We start from the raw sequence: 22,315 nt of genomic DNA, 5'->3' as shown, positions 1-22,315 counted from the left end.
GGTCTCACTAAGTTGCTTAGGGCCTTCCTAAGTTCTGAGGCTGGCCTTAGCCTCCCAAGTTGTTGAGATCATAGGCATGCACCACCACATTCGGCTGGGGACCCTTCACTATCCAGTTTCTATCCCCTGTGGCTTTTTTGGCATCTTCATCCCTTGCAAACTCCTCTTCTTTTCCTGCTTGGGTGTAGCAGGCTAGCAAGTACTCTAGAGGCCATCATCAGCTCAGATTGTATCTGGATGCTTAATTCTTACGTCCTTCATCTTGTCCAAAAATAAATAAATAAAGGTACCTTATATAGTAGACATAGCACTTAAATGTTTCAGCTAAGGTGGCTAAATGTGAGGTTTTAGCCAATTATAATAATTTTATTTTATTTTTTATAAACCAGGGGAAACTCTGGGCAAGGTAAAGATTAAACTGATGACTAGGGGAAAAGGTTAAATGACCTTAGGATTCTCATCACTCTGCAAAGCAAGAATCTCAGTGGCTCCAGAGACCACAACTGAAAGGCGGGGAAAAGAGATTTTGAAGTGCAGAGGAAGAGGTACTCTAGGACTTGGATATACTGCAGGAGTTTTTAAAATATCAAGATAGTTGTTACCATAAGAAAAGGAGAAGTCATAGGCAACCTCAGAGAACAAAAGACTTTAAAACTTCACAATGCAGAATAACTTCAGGTTATGAAGAGAAGAAGGTATGGGGCCTACAAGTTTTGTTAGTTAGCAGGGAGATAATATTCCTCTGATTGATTTCTTGTAACAGTCCTGTGGCTTTGGCAATCTGTTGAACTTTTCAAAAAAAAAAGAAATATCTGTAGCACTCTTTGGTTCTTTGGTTCTCTATAACCATGTTTTGTCTCCCTTTTCTCTCCCTAGTGGACTTGTGTCTATGAATTCCAAGAAGGAGCTCCAGTGCGACCAGTCTCACCTCGATGTTCCCTACGACTGACTCATTACATTGAAGAAGCCAATGTAGGCAGGGGTTATATCAAAGAACTTTGCTTCAGCCCTGATGGGCGAATGATTTCTTCCCCACATGGCTACGGGATTCGCTTGTTGGGATTTGACAAACAATGCAGTGAACTTGTTGACTGTTTACCCAGAGAATCCAGTCCCCTTCGAGTTATCCGATCCCTGTATTCTCACAATGATGTGGTACTGACAACAAAGTTCTCTCCAACACATTGTCAGATTGCCTCAGGGTGCCTTAGTGGACGGGTTTCTTTGTATCAGCCAAAGTTTTAGGCACAACTTACATCAAATAAGGAACTCTCTGGTGTTGACTTATTAATTACTTCAATTTAGGTGAAGTGTTTTCTTTTTAGAAGATCTTATGAGTTTGGGTCAAGATCCTGGTTCTTATGGGTCCATGAACACACCTGTGACCTGAGTACTTGATCATCCAGCATCATACGGGCATCTCCAAGTAGACTATGCAGCATCATCCTTTTCAGCATTCCTCTGCTCCTGCTGGTTTGTGCCGCTGAACTCCAGTTCTTATGGTTATTTTGCATGGTAGTTAAATTCCCTCCTACCCTCTCTGCCTCCCTCTGCTCCCTCCTTCTTTCCTTCTTCCTTCCTTTCTCTTTTTTGGTTTTGGTATGTTGATATGAATTTTATGGACATTTGGCAGAGGAGTTTTGGTTGGGATAAGAGAAACCCGTGACACGAATATTAAATAAAACTCAGAAGTTGGATGTTGGCATACCAGTTGTTGAAAAAAAATTTATCTTTATTTATCAATGTATTTGGCCTTTTAAAGTTGCTGTTACATTTCCCTATACTGAGCACAGATAATGGCATTTATCTTATAACTATTAGAGTCTTGCAACAAAATGTCTTTTAAGTTTCCTGTTAAAAATCATACAGATTTTTTTCATATGAGAGATTTTGTGAAATTCTAGAAGAAATGCTACCACCTCTCTTTGTAATTTACTAGTATGAATTTATAATCTCTCGCATGTGCCCTTAATTGATATTTAGTTCCTATCAACATCAGAAAGGAAAGGAGGAGAAGGAATGAGCTTTGGTCATTTCTGTTGTTCAGAAGAGGATTTAAACATTACTCAGTGTGTGGCCACAGAGTGATGGAACAATGTGATCAAGACTTTCCGTTTTCTCTGCCAGAGTGATATATTAACAGTATTGGGGGGACGGGGAATTAAGAGTAAAGAAATGGCATTTTACTCATCTTTCTTCCTTGAGCCAAGGGTCATAAGCTCAACTTACCATTAGCCAGCAGTTTGCTGCAGTCCTCTTCAAGCTATTGTCATAACCCTGGCAGTGACCTGGGTGTCAAGACTAAGTGCTGATAGGAATACCTTTTTTCTGTTTTGTTATGGAGCACAGCAAGTGAAAGCATCAGGCAGGGGCAAGCACAAGGCTGCTGCTCTGTTGAGTGGGCAGCTTTCTTCCAGTCTCCTCCACATGGAAGCATTATGTTTAGAAGGAATTTTCCAACGGCTGGAGTAATTTAAGCCATGCACTAGCCTTGCCCTCTTTAGTCACATACCGTTTAGGCCAATGGTTCTCAAACATTAGGGTGCATTATAATCATTGAAGAGAGAGTTCATGAAAATGCAGAAACCTGTACCTTACCTTAGGAGATTCTGGTTTAGGCAGGGAGAGGACAGGAATCTGTATTTTTAAATAGAGCCCCAGGTAATCTCTGAATCACAATTTTAAAAAGTCTTAAACAGCAGTACATACTTCTATACCCATCTGGTGCTTAACATAATTTCCACAAGGTGTTTTGATTATTTAATAAGTAAACAAAAGCGTTTTAAAGATAGAAAAAAACTTGGAATGTAATTAATTGCATTATTTGACAAGTGAGAGAAGTTAAGTGACTTGCCTAAGGTTATCCTGCAAAGTTAGTGGCAAAACCAGGACAGGGATTCAAGTTTCCTAATTCCTTGCTCAGGGCAGTTTCTAAGATATGCTGGCTGTTAAATCAATGACTTATGAACACTTTGTCATTAAGTTGTATTATTGTGACTACCCTTAAACTGACTGATAGATTGAAAAAAGAAGACTTGAAAGTAGATGCTGAGATTCCAGCCATAAGAAAAAAAGTACTTGAAATCTTACAGAAATGTTTAAATAACCGAAATACATGAATAAAAATGACATTTATTATGAGACCTGCCAAATAGCCATTCACACACATGTAAATGTGTGTAATATGTATCAGAGGTTCTGTCTCACTTGGAACAATGTTGGCTCTAAGACAGAGTTTAAAATTAGATTGTCTTACCACAGATGTTGAAAAATTGGAAATTTTGTAGTTATTGAAAAAATCAGCATGAAAGCACAGTGAAAATGCGGGCTTGTCATAAATTTCATAAAGATAAAAATATTTAAAAGAATAAAATTTTGTAGATAAAAACACTGAAAATTATTTAAAAATAAGCTATGAAGTACAAATCAAATTGATATTCAAAAGAAGACTCTGCAGATTGTATTAACTTTGGAAAGGATTCTGTCAGATGCTGGACCCACATGTCACCCAACTCCAGGTTTAGCCAATGATTTTTTTTTTTTTTTTGCGGTGCTGGGAATTGAACCAAGAGCCTTGTGCCTATAAGGCAAGCACTCTACCAACTGAGCTATATCCCCAACCCCAGACAATGATTCTTGAACCCCTTTAGGGAACTTATCGTGTTAAATAATGTACCTGTTTTACTATTAGTCCCCACAAAAACTTGTAAGGTATTTGGAATGAGCCCCAAGTCTTTGGAGGTTGTGATGATGTGTTAGAAACCATAAATGACTTGTCTGAAGTCACAGAGTTGGCAGTGGGTAGCAGAACTGGGATTCAGACCTAGGTTTGTCTGTTTATTTGATTTGGTCCAAAGATAGTGCAAAATACTCTATTATTTCGCCCTTTCATTTATAAAGGATGGTAAATTGGCCTGTTAATTTACTTTTTCAGTATCTTCTGAAAGTTTTTTATTACAGCACTGGCCTTATCTTACCTTCTATACTATGTAAAAGAACATTTACAAGATTGATTGTTTCCATGAGAATAATTCAAATACCATAGACTCAGGGCATACATATAGTCCATTCCTCATTAAAAAACCTCAAGCAGGGTAAGTGTCTGTGAAATAGAAAAGAAAATGGAGGCCATGAAGCATTGCATAAAAATAGAACTGTGCAAATGAGAATTGAAAATTAACAGCAGTGGGCTGGGGGTGTGGCTCAGTGATAGAGCACTTGCCTAGCACTTGTGAGGCACTGAGTTTGCTCCTCAGCACCACATAAAAATAAATAAAGGCATCATGTCCATCTACAACAAAAAAAATTAACAGCAGCAAACTCAACAAAAGAACCCTTGTTCTCCTTGAGATATGGTCATGATCAAAAGGTCATCAGGGAATTAAAGGGCATCAGGAATGCTGTGTAATTGAAAGTAATGACATTTACTATTTCAAGGCCCTGTTTCACTTTCAGTGTAAAAATCAAATCTGCTGTATTTTATTCTAAATTTTATTCAGTGTTTTTTGTCATGATGATTGATAAAGGTATCATAATTGGCAATATGGTACAATTGTTGGTAAATGTAATATAAATTATTCTCCTGTTTTGAAAAGCTTTCTCCAGAACAGTATATTTATTACAATGCTATGTTGAATGAGGTACAACAAATATGGTAGCTCCTTTCAGTTGTAAAATGAAGTAACTAAAGCAGGAGGAGACCTCAGTTTTAGTCTTTTAAAAGTGTGTGTGGTCTTTTTTTTTTTTTTTTAGAAGCCTAAAACTTCTAAGAAATGAATATATATTATTTCTCCTTCTTACATCCCTGAGAAGAGCCCATACCAAAAATTTTAGGAAAGCAAGCAAGGAAAAGGTAAATCACATGTTCCCTGCTCCTGTGTCTAGAACCAGGACCATGTTATATCATGTTTAAGGTTGTGTTCTCTAGAAAATGCAATATAGGGAAAACACTCAGAATGTTTCAGAAGCCTAGTGTTTCCTATATTAGACAGAACATATTGGTACTGGCATCCATAAGTATCTGTTAAACTTTTGCTTAGCAGAAAAAAAATCTGATAACTTACTGATGACAATCATCCCCATTTAGTGACCAGCAGTCACTGAGTGGTATGAAAATCCACTCAGTTATACTCTGTGTTGGTCATGAAGGAAACCATATATATGAATTTTGGATAAGTAATGCATATCTCTTAAGTGCCAAAATTAAAAACTTGTAATTATTTTTGATGCAAGTCTTTCAGGTGTGTTAGTATGCCTCCCTGCCTTCTTAAACAGTATGTTCAGTATAATTCACTTTTTCATGATGAAAAGTTATATTCATAATGTGTTATTATAAATACCCAGTGAGCTCTGATATATGTAAAACATTTCATAGACTATAAAGGGCTAAATCAAATATGAGTTAATATCTCTTATGAAGTGATTCCCTCAACTCTGAGATATATCATTTGCCTCAGATTGCTAACTTTTTAAAAATGTTTTTTATCTCTTAAGTCATGTGTTCTATCAACATGCCTGCCTCTAGCAGGCTTCCCACTTCCTTCTAATTGTGCAGTATTCATCTATCATGAGCTGGGACATGAGATAACCAAGCCTGTTCAGAATGTCTACAGTCAGAACTGAACAAACTCTGGGTACACAGTCTGTGAGACAGCTCCCTTGATTGCTTTCTGCTTATTTTCTGGATAATACAAGATCCCAGTTAAAGCCTAGGCTAGTTTTTCATTTGCAACTAAGTAAGATACTTCAAACTAAGGAAGCTGCTAGAAAAGAAATAAATAGCTATGTACCAAAGTAGAGCAAAGCAACAACAAAAGCTCTGTATTTGCACAGGGATCTTTTATGCTTTTAAGAAAAGAAGAAGAGTGCAGGAAAAAAGAAAATCCAGATAGAATTAAAACTATTTTAGTTGCCATTAAACTTTGTCAGTAACTATTAAAATGTATGCTTAAATTATCAAATGTTGTTACAAAGACAGTTTAGACTCATAGAATAAGATTGTACTAAAATTTATATCCTAGAGATGATTCTAAATGATGTCCGAAGAATTTCTCCCAAATGATAATGGAAATTTTTATTAAAAGCAAGTCTCCAGTTTACCTTTATGCTGCTCTCTTTAGTTGTAAATGAATTAATGATAGACATAGGGTTTTATCCAAAACCCCAAGGAGCACATCTTACATACGTACACCTCCTGTCTATATGTGTATATAAATGTCACTATAACTGAAAATGTTACCCAGAGATAATAAAACAACTTATAAAATTTAAATCTGGTCCAAAGTCTTTAAAATAGCTAGAATTTTCAGCTTTCCTAATTTTTTTTCCTTGTTTAGATATCATGATTTTTACATTTAAAAAGTGAATATTTGAATTTTCTTTTTAATTTCACTGCATCCTTCATTTCCAAACTGTTTTCTGGAAAATTTTAGACATATTTTCAGGACTCTTGGAGTGTGCCTGATAATATGCTTTCTTAGTAGGTTCTAAGGTGCTGTAAATTCTTATGCTAGACTGTAAGCTCCTTGAGGGCAGGACTGTCTTATTTATTCTTGTATCCCCAGTGCCTGGTATAGGACCTAACACAGAGTAGTTGTTCAATAAATATTTGTTGAATGAATCAAATGAACCTTCACCATATGTGGCCTCCAGCTCCCATGAAGCCAGAATGTGACGTGCAAATTACTTATTACTAGAGGAAACCATCATTTATTATTATAACTAATAGATTGTCTTCATCAGGGTAAGATTTATTCTGACCATAAGTAACCAAGCATTTCTCATTGACTTGAAAAACTACAAATTAAGACAGTTTTTCATTAAATAAGTATTTGAATCCCTCTTATGTGCCTAGTCTTGTACCAGGGACCCAAGAAAAAGGCAACTAAGATCTTCATATTCCATCATGGCAGGTGGAACAGGAAGGGCTGTCTTTACACGTGTTGGGCCTTTGCAGTCATATAGGGCCCCACATAGAGAAAGGCCTCATACTTGATAAAATGCTTTTCTCTAGCCATCTTTAAAAGTTTCAAACAACAAGCCTGCATTTTATTTTGTCCTGGGCTTACAAATTGTGAAGCTAGTCTTGCTTAAATGGTACTATTTTTGACACTGTAGAAACAAGAGTTATATAGTATCTCACCTACTTTCTAATGAACATTCACATTCACTGAAAACTAGCTACAAAGTTCATGATTTAGTAAACTAACTTTTGGAATATGGAATTTAAACAAAACTATAACCCTCTAAGTTTTTTGACGAATCAAATGTTCATCATGGCAGAATAGAAAAGCTTCTTTAAAAATGTAAGTAGTTTTTTCCTTTTCCTTTGAATTATTTTGAGTCTTTCAAATGGATATAGAGTAGGTGAGTTGATTTTAAGTATATGCACACCCACATAAAATTTTAAGGTTTTAATAAGCCTTTATTATATGTGCACTGAATATTTTGGTATAAGTCTATCTCATGATGTGCTTTTTAAAAATAAATGTTCCTTTGAAACATTTGACATACTTTTTGTATGTGGTTAACCTCCTTAAAAGGTTGATGGCAAATTTGTACTTAGTAGTAGTTGGAAAATTTTTGCTTTCACTTCATAGACATGCATTTTTAGACCAGAATCAATCATAAAGCTGTAACGGGCAGTGGCTTGGTGGTTCTTATTAGTGACAGTCTTAACTTTTTCCATCATGCAACCCCCATCAGAAAAAAATTCAGAATACATGCCAAGTTTTGATTATTTATAAATTATAGTATCTTATTTATCTATTATATACATTGTGAAACATGAACAGAGGGAAAAAAATTTAAATGGATAAGATTTTTAAAAACTAAGGTTTAAATTTTTCCCTGTACCTCCAGGCATAAACACACACTTCATTTTGTACTGGCCACTGTCTAAAACATAAAACTAACATTTTACACTAAAAATACATATTCTGAGCTGGGCACAGTGGCACAGACCTGTAATCCAGCTACTCTGGAGGCTGAGGCAAGAGGATTGCAAGTTTGAGGCCAGCCTGCACAACTTAGTGAGATCCTGTCTCACAAAACAGGGCTGGAGATGTAGCTCACTGGTAGAGCACCCCTGGGTTCAATCCAGAAATACAACACGTGAACACTTCCTTACACATGTTCACTAATGTTCTGGCCATTTATAAGTCTAATTGGTACAAATCGTGGTTTTTACAGTTTTCAAAATTATTGAGTGAAAATTTTATTCATATCAATGGAAAGGTTAGTTGATAATTTTTGTCAAGCTGTATACAATGATTGGATAAATTTAGAATATGCTATTTTCCTTAATGTTCCTTAGGATAACATTTTCTTGTATTATTTAACAATGTGATTGATGGTTCATTTTACCATGTTGTTTTCAATCACCAGAATAATGACAGTCATATTTGGGACCCTCATTTCTTTGGTAAGTCATTGAAGAAAAAAATAGAATGAGTCAGCTGAACTGGGCTGCAGTGGTGCAGTCCCAGCTATTTGGGAGGCTGAGGGGGTAGGATCATTTGAATCCAGGAGGTCTAGGGCAGCTTGGCCAACATGGTGAGACCCATCTCAAAAAATACATTCATTAATTAATTTAATTTAATTAAAAAAAGACATGAAAAATAAAAAAATCTCTTTTAATGCAGATTATTCTGTGAAATTAGACAAACTTATTTAACTAACTATGACACTAATTTTTGTTCAGCTATTTCTTACATATTTTGACCTGTTTAAAAATAGGGGTTGTGGCTCAGTGGTAGAGTGCTTGCCTAGTATGTGTGAGGCACTGAGTTCGATTCTCAGCACTATGTACAAATAAATAAAATAAAGGTCCATTGACAACTACAAAAATATTTTTAAAAAAAGGGGGTTGGCTGGGGATATAGCTCAGTTGGTAGAGTGCTTGCCTCACATGCAAAAGGCCCTGGGTTTAATCCCCAGCACCAAAACAAAAAAAAGAGTTTTTTTTTAAATAGAAAATAAAATTATTATTTGGCATGTATTAATATTGAATTAATGGTGTGTATTAATTAATAATTTCCTATTGCTGTTAACAAATTACCACAGTGTGTTTAAAACAATACAAACTTAAACTGGATGCAGTGGTGCACACCCCGTAATCCCTGCTGCTCCTGAGGCTGAGGCATGTTGAAAAGCAGTCAGGTCAACATAGTGAGACCCTGTTTGGGAAAAAAAATAAAGAAAAAGAGGTCCAAAATGGATCTGTCTGGGCAAAGTCCAGGTGTCAGCAGAACTTTGTTCCTCTGGAACTCTGGGGAGAATCCTTTTCCTTACCTTTTCTAGCTTCTAGAGGCTTTCTGCATTTCTTGACTCATTTCCCTTGCACCCACTTCAAAGCCAACGGTGTAGCATATCTGATCTCTTTCTCTTTTTGTGTGTGTGCGTGTCTGTGCGTGCACACGTGTACAACTCCGCACATGTGTAGCAGGAGATAGTAGGGATTGAACCCAGCGGTGCTCTACCACTGAGCCACAGCCCCAGCCCACCCCCCATTTTATTTTCTTAATTTTGAGAGACAGGGCCTCATTAAGTTACTTAGAGCCTCACTAAGTTGCTGAGGTTGTCCTCAAACTTGAATTCTCTTGCTTCAACCTCCTGAGTCACTGCATCCCAGCTCCCTTTATTATTATTATTATTTTTTTAAATTTTAAGACAGGTTCTTACTAAGTTGTTGAGGCTGGCCTCAAACTTGCAAACCTCTTGTCTCTACCTCCTGCGTCATTGGGATTACAGGCGTGACTCTGACTCTTGACACTCCTGCCTCCCTCTTTCGCTTATAGTGACCCTTGTGAACACATTGGGCTCACTGTATCATTCAGAAAATCTTCCCATTTTAAGGCCAGCTGTTGAACAAGGAATTCCATCTGCAACTGTAATTACCCCTCACCCTGTAACATCACATACTTACAGGTTCTGGGCACTAAGGACATGGACATGGAGGCAGGGGAGTATTCTGCTTGCTTACTGTGTGCTGAGTGATAGGCTTAGTGTTCTGTTCCACACTTAGTGTTTCACAGGCATTGCTTAATCCTTAAATCATTCCTATGAAGTAGGTACTGTTACTCCCATTTTATAGAGGAAGAAACTAAGGCTTAAAAGAGATTAATTCACCTAAAGTTATATTCCTAGTAAGTTTTAGAGTTAGAGTCATGCAGGTCTGAGTTCAGGTGCCAACTTTTTATCTATCTTTTAAAAAAAAATGTTTTTTAATTTGTTCTAATTGGTTATGCATGACAGTAGAATGCATTTTGACACACTGTACATTTCTTATTCCTCTGGCTGTACATGGTGCTGAGTCATGTAATCATACATGTACATAGGGTAATAATGTCTGTCATTCCACTGCCCTTCCCATCCCCACCACACTACCCCTCCCCTCACTTCCCTCTGTGTAATCCAGAGTTCCTTAATTCTTCCCTACCACCCACCACCCACTATGGATCAGCATATGCTTATCAAAGAAAACATTCGACTTTTGGTTACTTGGGATTGACTTATTTCACTTAGCATGATATTCTCTAGTTCCATTCATTTACCTGCAAATGCCATAATTTCATTCTTGTTTAAGATTGAGTAATATTCCATTGTGTATATGTACCACATTTTGTCTGTTCATCTATTAAAGGGCATTTAGGTTGGTTCCACAGTTTAGCTATTGTGAATTGAGCTGCTATAAGCGTTGATGTGACTGCATCACTGTAGTATGCTGATTTTAAGTCCTTTGGGTATAAACTGAGGAGTAGGCTAGCTGGTTCAAATGGTGGTTCCATTCTAAGTTTTCTTAGGAATCTTCATACTGCTTTCAAAAGTGGTGGCACCAACAATGTCCCACCAACAATGTCTGAGTGTATCTTTTTCCCCACATCCTTGCCAACATTTATTATTGCTTGTATTCTTGATATTTGCCATTCTGAGTGAAGTGAGATGAAATCTTAGAGTAGTTTTGATTTGCTTTTCTCTAAGAGATGATGAACATTTTTTCATATGTTTGTTGATTGATTGTATTTTTTTTGTGAAGCATCTGTTCAGTTCCTTAGCCCATTTATTGATTGAGTTACTTGGTTTTTTGTTAAGTTTTTTTATTTCTTTATATATCCTGGAGATTAGTGCTCTATCTGAGGTGGGTGTGGTAAAGATTTTCTCCCATTCTATAGGCTCTCTCTTCACGTTACTGTTTCCTTTGCTGAAAAGAAACTTTTTAATTTGAATCCATCCCATTTATTGTTTCTTTATTTTACTTCTTGCATTTTAGGAGTCTTGTTAAGGAAGTCAGGTGTGAAGCCAACATGATGAAGATTTGGGCCTACTTTTTCTTCTGTTGTGCAGGGTTTCTGGTCTAGTACCTAAGTCTTTGATCCATTTTGAGTTGACTTGTGCAGGGTGAGAGATAGAGGCTTAATTTCATTTTGTTACATATGGATTTCCAGTTTTCCCAGCACCATTTGTCAAATAGGCTATCTTTTCTCTTATGTATATTTTTGGCACCTTTGTCTAATGTGATATAACCATATTTATGTGGGTTTGTCTCTGTGTCTTCTATTTTGTACCATTGGTTTACATGTCTATTTGGTGCCAATACCATGCTGTTTTGTTACTATTGCTCTGTAGTATAGTTTAAGGGTCTGGTATTGTGATGCCGTCTGCTTCACTCTTCCTGCTAAGGATTGCCTTGGCTATTCTGGGTCTCTTATTCCAAATGAATTTCTTTTTTTTCCAAATTTTTTTTAGTTGTCATTGAACCTTTTATTTTTTATTTATATGTGGTGCTGAGGATTGAACCCAGCACCTCACACATGCCAGGCAAGTGCCTTACCACTAAGCTACAACCCCAACCCTCCAAATGAATTTCATGATTGCTTTTTCTAGTTCCATGAAGAATATTATTGGGATTTTAATAGGAATTACACTGAATCTGTGTAACACTTTTGGTAGTATGACCATTTTGACAATACTAATTCTGCCTATCTAAGAGCATGGGAGATCTTTCCATCTTCTAAGATCATCTTCAATTTCTTTCTTAGTGTTCTGTAGTTTTCATTGTAGAGGGCTTTTACCTCTTTTGTTAGATTGATTCCCAAGTATTTTAGTTTTTTTGGAGGCTTTTGTGAATGGGATAGTTTTCCTAATTTCTCTTGCAGTGGATTCATTGCTTTTGTATAGAAATGCATTTGATTTATGGGTTCTGATTTTATATCCTGCTACTTTGCTGAATTCGTTTATGAGTTCTAGAAGTTTTCTGGTGGAATTTTTTTGGATCTTCTAAATACAGAATCATGTCATTGGCAAATAGTGATAGTTGGAGTTCTTCTTTTCCTATTTGTATCCCTTTAATTTCTTTCATCTGTCTGATTGCTCTGGCTAGAGTTTCAAGGACAATGTTGAATAGAAGTGGTGAAAGAGGGCATTCCTGCCTTGTTCCAGTTTTTAGAGGGAATGCTTTCAGCGTTTCTTCATTTAGTATGATATTGGCCTTGGGCTTAGCATAGACAGCTTTTACAATGTTGAGGTGTGTTCCTACTATACCTAGTTTTTCTAGTGTTTTGAACATGACGAGGTACTGTATTTTGTCAAATGCTTTTTTCTGTCTCTATTGAGATAATCATGTGATTCTTGTCTTTAAGTCTATTGATGTGATGTATTACATTTATTTATTTCTGTATGTTGAACCAACCTTGCATCCCTGGGATGAACCCCACTTGATCGTGGTGCACTGTCTTTTTAATATGTTTTTGTATGTTCTATTGAAAAGTTTTGCATCTGTGTTCATCAGGGATATTGATATGAAGTTGTCTTTCCTTGATGTGTCTTTGTCTGGTTTGGGTATCAGGGTGATACTATCCTCATAGAATGAATTTGGAAGCATTTCCTCCTTTACTATTTCATGAAATAATTTGATGAGCATAGGTATTAATTCTTCTTTGAAGGTCTTGTAGAACTTGGCTGAGAATCCATCTTGTCCTGGACTTTTCTTAGTGGGTAGCCTTTTGATGGTGGCTTCTTTTTCATTGCTTGAAATTGATCTGTTTAAATTGTGTGTGTCCTCCCGCTTCAGTTTGGGTAGACCGTATGTCTCTAGAAATTTATCAATTTCTTTGAGTTTCTCTATTTTATTTGAGCATAAACTTGCAAAATAGTTTCTAATTATCTTCTGTATTTCAGTAATGTCCATAGTGATATTTCCTTTTTCATCATGAATTTTAGTAATTGGAGTTTTCTTTCTTTTTCTCCTTCTTAGTGTGGCTAAGGGTTTATCAATTTTATTTATTTATTTACTTATTTTGTTTTGTCAATTTTTTCAATTTTTTCTTTTGTTTCAATTTCATTGTTTTCAGCTCTGATTTTGATTATTTCCTGTCTTCTGCTGCTTTTGGTATTGATTAGTTTTCTTTTTCTAGGTCTTTGAGATGTCATGTTAGGTCGTTTATTTGTTGATTTTTTATTCTTTTAATGTATGAGCTCAATGCAATGAGCCTTAGCCCTGCCTTCATAGCGTCCCATAGATTGGTGTTCTCATTTACCTCTAAGTATTTTTTTATTTCCTCCCTGATTTATTCTTTTATCCATTCAGCTTTCAGTAGCATGCTACTTAGTCTCCAGGTGTTGGAGTAGCTTCTATTTTTTATTTCATCCTTTGATCCTTTGATTTCTAATTTCTTTTTTCTTTTTTTCTTTTTTTTGGCGGTACTGGAGATCAAACTCAGGGCCGAGGCAAGCACTCTACCAGCTGAGCTATCTTCCCAGCCCTGATTTCTAATTTCATTCCACTGTGATCTGATAGAATGCAGGGTAGTATTTCTATTTTTTTGTATTTTCTGCAAGTTGCTTTGTGGCATAACATATGGTGTATTTTAGAGAAGGATCCATGTGCTGCTCAATGATGGATGAAACACTCTATATATGTCCATTAATTCTAAATCATTGATTGTATTATTTAATTCTACAGTTTCTTTGTTTAGTTTTTGTTTGGATGATCTATCCAGTGGTGAGAGATGTGTGTTAAAGTCACCCAATATTATTGTGTTGTGGTCTATTTGATTCTTGAAATTGAGAAGTGTTTGTTTGATGTACGTAGATGCTCCATTGTTTGGGGCATATTTATTTACCATTGTTATGTCTTGTTGATGTATGATTCCCTTAAGCAGTAAGAAATGTCCTTCTTTATTCATTCTGATTAACTTTGAAGTTCACTTTGTCTGATATGAGGATGGAACTCCCTGCTTGTTTACACAGTCCATGTGAGTGATATGTTTTTTTTTTCCAACCTTTCACCTTCAGTCTATGGATGTCTTTTCCTAGAGGTGAGTCTCTTGGAGACAGCATACTGTTGGGTCTTTTTTTTTTTAATTCATCTTGCCAGTCTGTGTCTTTTGTTTGATGAATTTAGGCCGTTAACATTCAAGGTTATTATTGAGGTATGATTTGTATGCCTGGTCATTTTGGTTTATGTTTGGTTTTTGACTTAGTTTCTCTTCGATTGACCTTTCCTTTAGTGTAGTTCCTCCCTTTTTAATTTTTTTTTTTCATTTCTTCCTCACAGAATATTTTTCTGAGAATGTTCTGAAGTTCAGGATTTCTAGTTGTGAATTCTTTTACTTTTGTTTATCATGGAAAGTTTTTATTTCATCTTCAAACCTGAAGCTTTATTTTGCTGGATATAAAATTCTTGGTTAGCATCCATTGTCTTTCAGAACTTAATGTATGTTATTCCAGGACCTCCTGGCATTGAGGGTCTGGGTTGAGAAATCAGCTGAGATCTGAATTGGTTTCCCTCTTTATGTAATTTGATTTTTGTCTCTTGCAGCCTTTCAAATTCTATCCTTATTCTCATTATAATGTGCCTTTGCGTAGGTCTGCTGTAATTTTGTACATTTGGGATCCTGTAAGCCTCTTATAGTTGATTTTCCATTTCATTCTTTAGATTTGGGAAGTTTTCTGATATTATGTCATTGAAAAGATTGTGCATTCCCTTGGTTTTTATCTCCACACCTTTGTCTATTCCGATAAATCTTAAATTTGGTCTTTTCATGTTATCCTATATTTCTTTGGTGTTCTGTTCATAGTTTCTTACCATCTTTTCTGTGCAGTGACTTTATTTTCAAGAGTTTATATATTGTCTTCATTGTCTGAGGGTCTGTCTTCCAAGTGGTCTAGTCTGTTGGTGATGCTTTCCATTGAATTTTTAATTGGGTTTGTTGTTTCCTTCATTATGAGAATTTCTGCTTGATTCCTTTTTATAATCTCTGCCTCTTTATTGAAGTGATCTTTCACTTCCTGTATTTTTTTCTGATAAAATATCAAAGGTCAATCTAACGATGTATTTTCTAAACTCCATCTCTGACATTTTTTCTGCTGTGTTGTCTATGGATTCTGTTGTTGGAACATCCTGGTTCGTTTGAGTTGCTTTGTTCCATTGTTTTTTCATGTTTGTGTGTCTCTCATCTAGCAGTGTGGAGCTGAGGCAGCACAGATTCTACCTTGTAGTCTTAGTGTCCCTGAAGGTTTCCAGTGCCTCACCTTTAAGGAGGAGACCAATATTAACAGTACCCAATGCAAACGATATACCACCTTAAACCAAATGTGCTTACAGTTTTGTCACAATAAACAGAAATGAAGTGTTCAATTATTGTCTACAATATAAAGAGTAAGTTTACTAAAAGGGTTTACCATTTCAAATTATGGACAATGATGGAACAGAAGTAGTGTAGGATGTGATGTTTAGGAGAGAAGATAGAGGTAAAAATTTATTGTAAGAGCAAGGGAGGGATTAAGAGGTTAGCTGTTAGTATGAGAAATGTGAGAAAGATAATCCAGGGAGGCAGGTAGATGAGAGAGAAAAAAATAAATACAGACTTAAAAAAAACAAAAAAGTAAAAATATAAGACTACACAACAAAACTGTCATATACTATTCAGACATCCCATTCCTCAATAAATTGATGCATGAAAAATATTTGGATTCAAAGATATTAGAGGTATGAGAGAGGGGGAAAAAAAAGAAAGAAAAAAGAAAAAAAAAGGGAAGTCTGAATGGAAAATTGAAGGATTGCTTCTGTTGACTTTCAAAAATATTCTCTTTCCCTTCTCTACTGATAGTTGGGGTTTTCAGAAGTTTGATGTCCAGTGGGTGGTGGACAGGCTGGGTGGTGAGCTGATAGCAGGAGGCCCTCACCCCCTCTTACGATCTTCCCACCCGCTGTAGCTGGCCCCTTCTGTCCCTGCACAACTCAGGACTCACCGAGCAGGAGAGAGGCCAGTTTTCTCCAGTTTCTCCAACCTGTGCTCCCCCAGGGAACTGCCTCCTAGTCTCCAGCTGTCCACAGGCTTGTCTCACCCAGACTGGCCCATGCAAACCCAGCTGCAGTCTGAGGGACCTGGGCTTCAGCTCCCCAGGCCCTACTTTGCTGCAGTCCCAAGATTTCAATGCCCTTTCAACTTCCAGAGTCCACCAGGGTTGTACTCACACAAAGGAGCAACCCTGCAAACAGGCAGCGAGACAGTGGCCACTAATACACTGAGCAGAAAAACCTCAGGTGCAACCAGACCTGCAGGTACCCCAATATATCTCCAGGCCCTGGCTGGTGTCCCCAGACCTAGGTGACCATGCCCCATATGGCAGCGATGGCAGTGGCAAACCTGCAGGCTGTGGCTGTTGTCCCAAGATGGGTGCTGCCTGTAACCAAACCTGTGGGTACTGTGCATGGACTTCCAGGCAACAGTGGGCAGCAGGTGATCTGCGGCGGTCTGCAGGCTAACGGTGGATGATTGGCAGGTGGATGTCAGGTGGTGGGTGATGGGTAGATGAAAGGTGGGAGATAGGCAGGCAAGAGAGGGGCAAATGGGTAGATGGCAGACATAGGCGGCAGTCAGTGAGTCATCTGCACTAAAAAAGCAGGCACTAAGCCAGCAGACGCGGGTGATCCAGGGGGATGGAAGGAGGGTAAACAGGAGGGGATCAGTGGGCGGTGGCAATTGCCTCGCAGAGAAAGTATTTCCTCTGCTTGAATCCCGAGTTACGGAGGGACTAGGAAGGCAGCCTCCCTCAAGTCCACCATCTTGGATGCCCAACTCTGTTTTGATAGCTCATTGAGGAAAAAGTCCACCTCACTCAGCCTGCAGAACTCTGATTACGGATGGCCATGCTGCTGTGGAAGTTACTGCCGCTTTACTACATTCTCAAATCACGCGAAAATGCTGGAAAGCCTCCGCCTAAGCCTTTAGGGCCAGTAGTACTTTCAGAGTTGCCATCTAATATCGAGATGCTTTTCTCCCCCAGACCTGTTTTCTCTGTGGCTTAGTTATTTATTATTATTATTATTATTTTTGCTTTTTTTTTATTGTAAACAAATGGGATACATGTTGTTTCTCTGTACATGGCGTAAAGGCATACCATTTGTGTAATCATAAATTTACATAGGGTAATGTTGTTTGATTCATTCTGTTATTTTTTTCCCTTCCCCCCCACCCCTCCCACCCATCTTTTCCCTCTATACAGTCCTTCCTTCCTCCATTCTTGCCCCTCTCCCTAACCCTAACTCCAACCCTAACACTAACTCCTCCCACCCCCCATTATGTGTCATCATCCACTTATTAGCAATATCATTCGTCCTTTGGTTTTTTGAGATTGGCTTATCTCACTTAGCATGATATTCTCCAGTTTCATCCATTTGCCTGCAAATGCCATAATTTTATCATTCTTTATGGCTGAGTAATATTCCATTGTATATATATATATACACCACAGTTTCTTTATCCATTCATCAACTGAAGGACATCTAGGTTGGTTCCACAATCTGGCTATTGTGAACTGAGCTGCGATGAACATTGATGTGGCTGTATCTCTGTAATACGCTGATGGCTTAGTTATTTTTAAGTCATATGCAAGCTGGGAACTTTTTAAGGTTTGGAGCTTCCAGAGCTGCCATATTCTTAAAGTTTCTCTCTCTCTCTCTCTCTCTCTCTCTCTTTTTTTTTTTTTTTTTTTTTTTTTTTTACAATTTTTAAAGTTTGTTGTTTTTAGATACACAGGACAGTAGAGTATATTTTGACATATTAGATATTCATAGATTATAACTTAAGTTTCTCTCTTGATCTGAGTGGCTCCAACTAAGAAACCCATACTCAAATAGTCATTCCATATAGTGGGACAATTGTGCAATTTCCTGGTCCTGGATGGAGTAAATACATATGTTGTAAAGGAAATTACCAGGCATCAGGCATCAATGGCTATCCAGTGAAGGATAAGAAAACTATTTGGCAGTATTTCCCAGTGAGTAGCCTGGACAGAGACAGACTACATGTTTGCATTTATGTCCTAGGTTCTTTAGTTCTCAGAATCCGGTTATTTTTCTTTTTTCTTTTCTTTTTTATTTTTTCTTTCTTTCTTTTTTTTTTTTTTTTTGGTACCAGAGATTGAACCCCCAGGGACACTTAACCACTGATCCACATCCCTAGCCCTTTTTTATGTTTAATTTAGAGACAGGGTCTTGCTGAGTTGCTTAGAACCTCACCAAGTTTCTGAGGTTGGCTTTGAATTGATGATCCTCCTGCATCAATCTCCCAAGCTGCTGGCATTGCAGGTGTGTGACATCTCACCCAGTTCAGAATCAGGTTCTTACCCTGACTCCCTCACCCCTACGGGAGCACTCAAGACAGTGGCTAGGCCAGGTGCATTGGCACATGCCTCTAATGCCAGCAACTTGGGAGGCTGAGGTAGGAGGATGGTAAATTTGAAGCCAGCCTCAACAACTTAGGGAGGCCTAAACAGTGAGATCCTGTCTCAAAAAATAAAAGGGGTTTAAGCTTCCCTGGGTTCAATCTCAATACCAAAAAAGGAGGAAAAAAAAAAAAAAAGAGTGACCAGTACTTGGGTCCTGCTGTAGTTTGGATCTCAAATGTACCCCAAGACTCATGTTTTAAAGACTTTGTCCCCAGCCCATGGAGCTACTGGGAGGTGGTGGCAACTTTAAGAGGTGGGAACTAGTTGAGGGAAGTAGTGTCACTGGGGGTGTGCCCTCGCAGAGGGACTGGGACCTTGGCTCCTACTCCTCTGTTTTCCTGGCTGCCACGAGGTAAGCAGTTCCCTCTGTCAAGTACTCGGAACAACAACTGTGGACCGGACCCTCCAAAACTGTGAGCCAAAATGAACTCTCTCTTTCTCTCCCGGTCTCCGTCACCGCCTCTCTCTCGTTTGGTAGTATTGGGGATCGAGCCCTGGGTGCTCTGCCCCTGAGCGACATCCCCAACTCTTTTCTTTTCAATCTGGCTTCGTTCTCCCATCCCTTTTCATTTTTAAAGACGGGGTGCTGCTAAGCTGCCAAGGGTGGCCTTGAACTTGGAATCCTCCTGCCTCAGCCTCCGGAGTAGCTGGGACTTCAGGCCTCAGACAGCACCCCAGCCACTTCTCAGGTTCCGTTCCTTTATCTCTGGCCTTTGTCTCAGCATGGGGAGCTAACGCGGGCCCCAGTCAACTTCTTGTCCTCTCACTAGGACGGGGAAGCACCTGCTGTGGCCTTGCATTACTTAGCTCTGACTTGATCCCGGTCACCTGAGTATAAGTCTCATTCTTTGGGGAGCCTTCGTGCTCTCCCCTCTCCCACCGCCTCCCACCCCACCCTTTCTGGGGAAGTCTGAGCTTCCCTTTCCTGACGCCCACCAGAGCTGCCCCCTGAGTTCTCCTCCAGGTGCCTCCCCTCCAGCAGAGGATGTGAGAAGTGATGCTCAAGTTCTTGCCTGCATTAAAGTCACCGGGGGACTTGTTATACCGCAAGGAGCTTATGGCTGGGTCCATATCCGTTGTGTCTGGCTTCATAGGTTACTGGGAGCCCTGAATTTTGTCTAACCAGTTCTCAGCTGGTGCTGTAAGTCTGGAGCCCACAGCTAGATATAAAAGACAGTTAAGCAGTTAGGACTTAGGTTTTGTTTTTCATGGATGAAAGGTTTCCTTGGAAGTCAACTTAGAAAACCTGAGGTTGGAAGTATGGCTAGCTTGCGTCCCATTGGCGACCTCATTCCAGTACCTTCCCAAGTTGGCACTTCTTCAGCTGGAACTAAGATATCCCTAATTTAACATGAGATCACAGTTACTTTGGAATAGACCTGGTGCTGTGTGGCTTCTAAGTCAAAAAGAAGGAAGCTGCTACAGAAACACACGCGCCCTGGCATGAGCCGTAGACAGCTGCACCAGCCAAGGATAACCATGAATTCTGAAAAGGAACATCTGAAACTTTAACCAGGGCACACACAATCCAAAACATTTAGGCCCCATGTTCTACGCCCGGCACTGCAAACAAACAAACAAACAACTTTTTATAAAAATAGTTGTTTTCACGCAAGTCATTTAAATTTTGGGTATGACAGACTGCTGTGTTGGCATTAAATAATAAAGTCCCTTCTCAAGATAATTTTTTGTTGGGGTAAAATGAAGGGTCTCAATTTCATTGTGAAAGGATGACTTTTTAAGAAGTTAAATACAAGGTTTCAAACCAATCATGAATACATTGCCTTTATTCTTAAGGGGTTATTACCTGGGTTTTACTTGCATACTGAACACATGTATTTAATTGAAAGAAGAATTTTCTGGTCTTTGTTGACAGCTACAGTGTCTGGTCAGGAGTTAGGTAACCCTTCACCACTAGGGCAGTTTTAAGAGAAAATGAGTTAAAAGATTAGCCTGTTTTACCCACCTGCTGTGTCAAAATCTGGGAGGACAGTCTGGGTCTGAGGGGGACTGCTGTGTCGCGTCATTACTGGGGAAGTAAGTAAATCCCTAGGCAATCAATCAGCCTGCGTTCCCTGCTAGCAAATCTACTTCTGTAGTTGCCTATAATTTCACGGCACGTGACTAGCATACTACAAGAACTGAACGCGAGATCCTGTGTTCTGTAATAACCCCCTAATGATTTTTCTGATATTTTATTATGAAAATGTTAAAACATACAGCAATAATGAATTTTACACACAGGGTCTCACTAAATTGCCCAGGCTGGCCTTGAACTTGTGATCCTCCTGCCTCTGCCTCCTGAGTTGCTGGAATTACAGGTGTGACTAATTTTTACCGAAGTTCTTCATTAACCTTTGACTATACTTGTTTTATCTTTCATCTACTGCTCTCTCCATCCATCAATCCATATTCAATTTTTTATGCATTTTGGATAAAATGCTGATATCTGTACCCATCCTTCTAAAAATCCTCAGTATACATAAGTACACAAATATTAACTATAGATTGGCAAAGTTTAGACCTGTGAACCCCATCCCAGGATATAGAGTAGTACCCTCCTGTCCCTTCTCAATCCATCCCCACCCTCCATTTTTAGTTGCCTCTTCTACATATATATCTTCATATAGATAGAATCATACATTATGTATTCCCCGATAATTTTAAAAAGAAATTCCTAAGGGAGAAAAAAACACCTGTCAAACAGATATGATAAAGGCAACATCTGGAATCCGATAATGAGTCACTCATGGAATAGGTATTTATTACGAGAACTCCTTGTCCATGGACAAGGCAGTTCCTACCCTCCAGGAGGGCACATCATCACTACGGAGGACAGAGCAGAGGCGACACAGAGATGGAGCCAGCATTCGGTCACCACATGCCCCAGGGGGGACTTAATCCAGCAGTGGAGTAGTGTACACTGGAGGGAGGTTTAGATTTGAACTTCAGAGTCTGTCTTGGGCAGCCAACGCTCTTACGTTCCATAAGTGTAGAATCTTATGACTCAAAACAATTTGTACTAAAAAGGCAACTTTATAGAGCAGATATAAGGAAAATTTGCTAAACAATAGACTAAAAGGTACAAACTGAAATGATTCCCTAATCTATTTTCCTCTAGTTTGAGTTGATATAAATTGAAATGTATTTAGTATTGATCCCAAACACAACATGCTTTTGGTTCTTGGACTACAAATAGTAGAAGCTTTTAAGAGCTCCAAATGGCAACAGAAGCTTTGATGTACTTGGACTTCACTTCACCTTAGTTTTCCCAAGGCATATAAAACCCGTTTTAGCTCCAAGTTCAGGATCTCACTTGCTGATCTCTTTCACACGGGGAATGAAACCAGGGACACTTCACCACTGAGCTACATCCCCAGTCTTTACTTTGAGTCAGGGTCTCACTAAATTGCCCAGGCTGGCCCTGAACTTGTGATCCTCCTGCCTCCGCCTCCTGAGTTGTTGGGATTACAGGTGTGCACCACTGCACCTGGCTATTATTTTTTTAACTCACTACCTTCATATTTTACAAATTACAAAAGAAATATACTAGGTTCCAATATTTTTTCCCAGTTTTCCCCAT

The 22,315-nt window shown here is 38.4% G+C and overlaps 1 protein-coding gene across 1 annotated transcript in view; it reads left to right on the top strand.

The window, feature by feature from the left end:
* The window catches only part of Dcaf10 (DDB1 and CUL4 associated factor 10), a 50,261-nt gene extending 42,805 nt beyond the window's left edge, over positions 1–7,456 (top strand). Inside the window, exon 7 of the mRNA XM_047524269.1 lies at positions 877–7,456. Within this exon, the coding sequence (XP_047380225.1) occupies positions 877–1,245 (369 nt within the window). The 3' untranslated portion in view covers positions 1,246–7,456. The remainder of the gene's footprint in view (positions 1–876) is intronic.
* Positions 7,457–22,315: the final 14,859 nt, after the last annotated feature.

The sequence above is a fragment of the Sciurus carolinensis genome, chromosome 14 (genome assembly GCF_902686445.1).
Source record: "Sciurus carolinensis chromosome 14, mSciCar1.2, whole genome shotgun sequence".
Classification (NCBI taxonomy): domain Eukaryota; kingdom Metazoa; phylum Chordata; class Mammalia; order Rodentia; family Sciuridae; genus Sciurus; species Sciurus carolinensis.
Note: the sequence above shows the minus strand (reverse complement) of the source record. Positions and strands in the feature narration are given on the sequence as shown.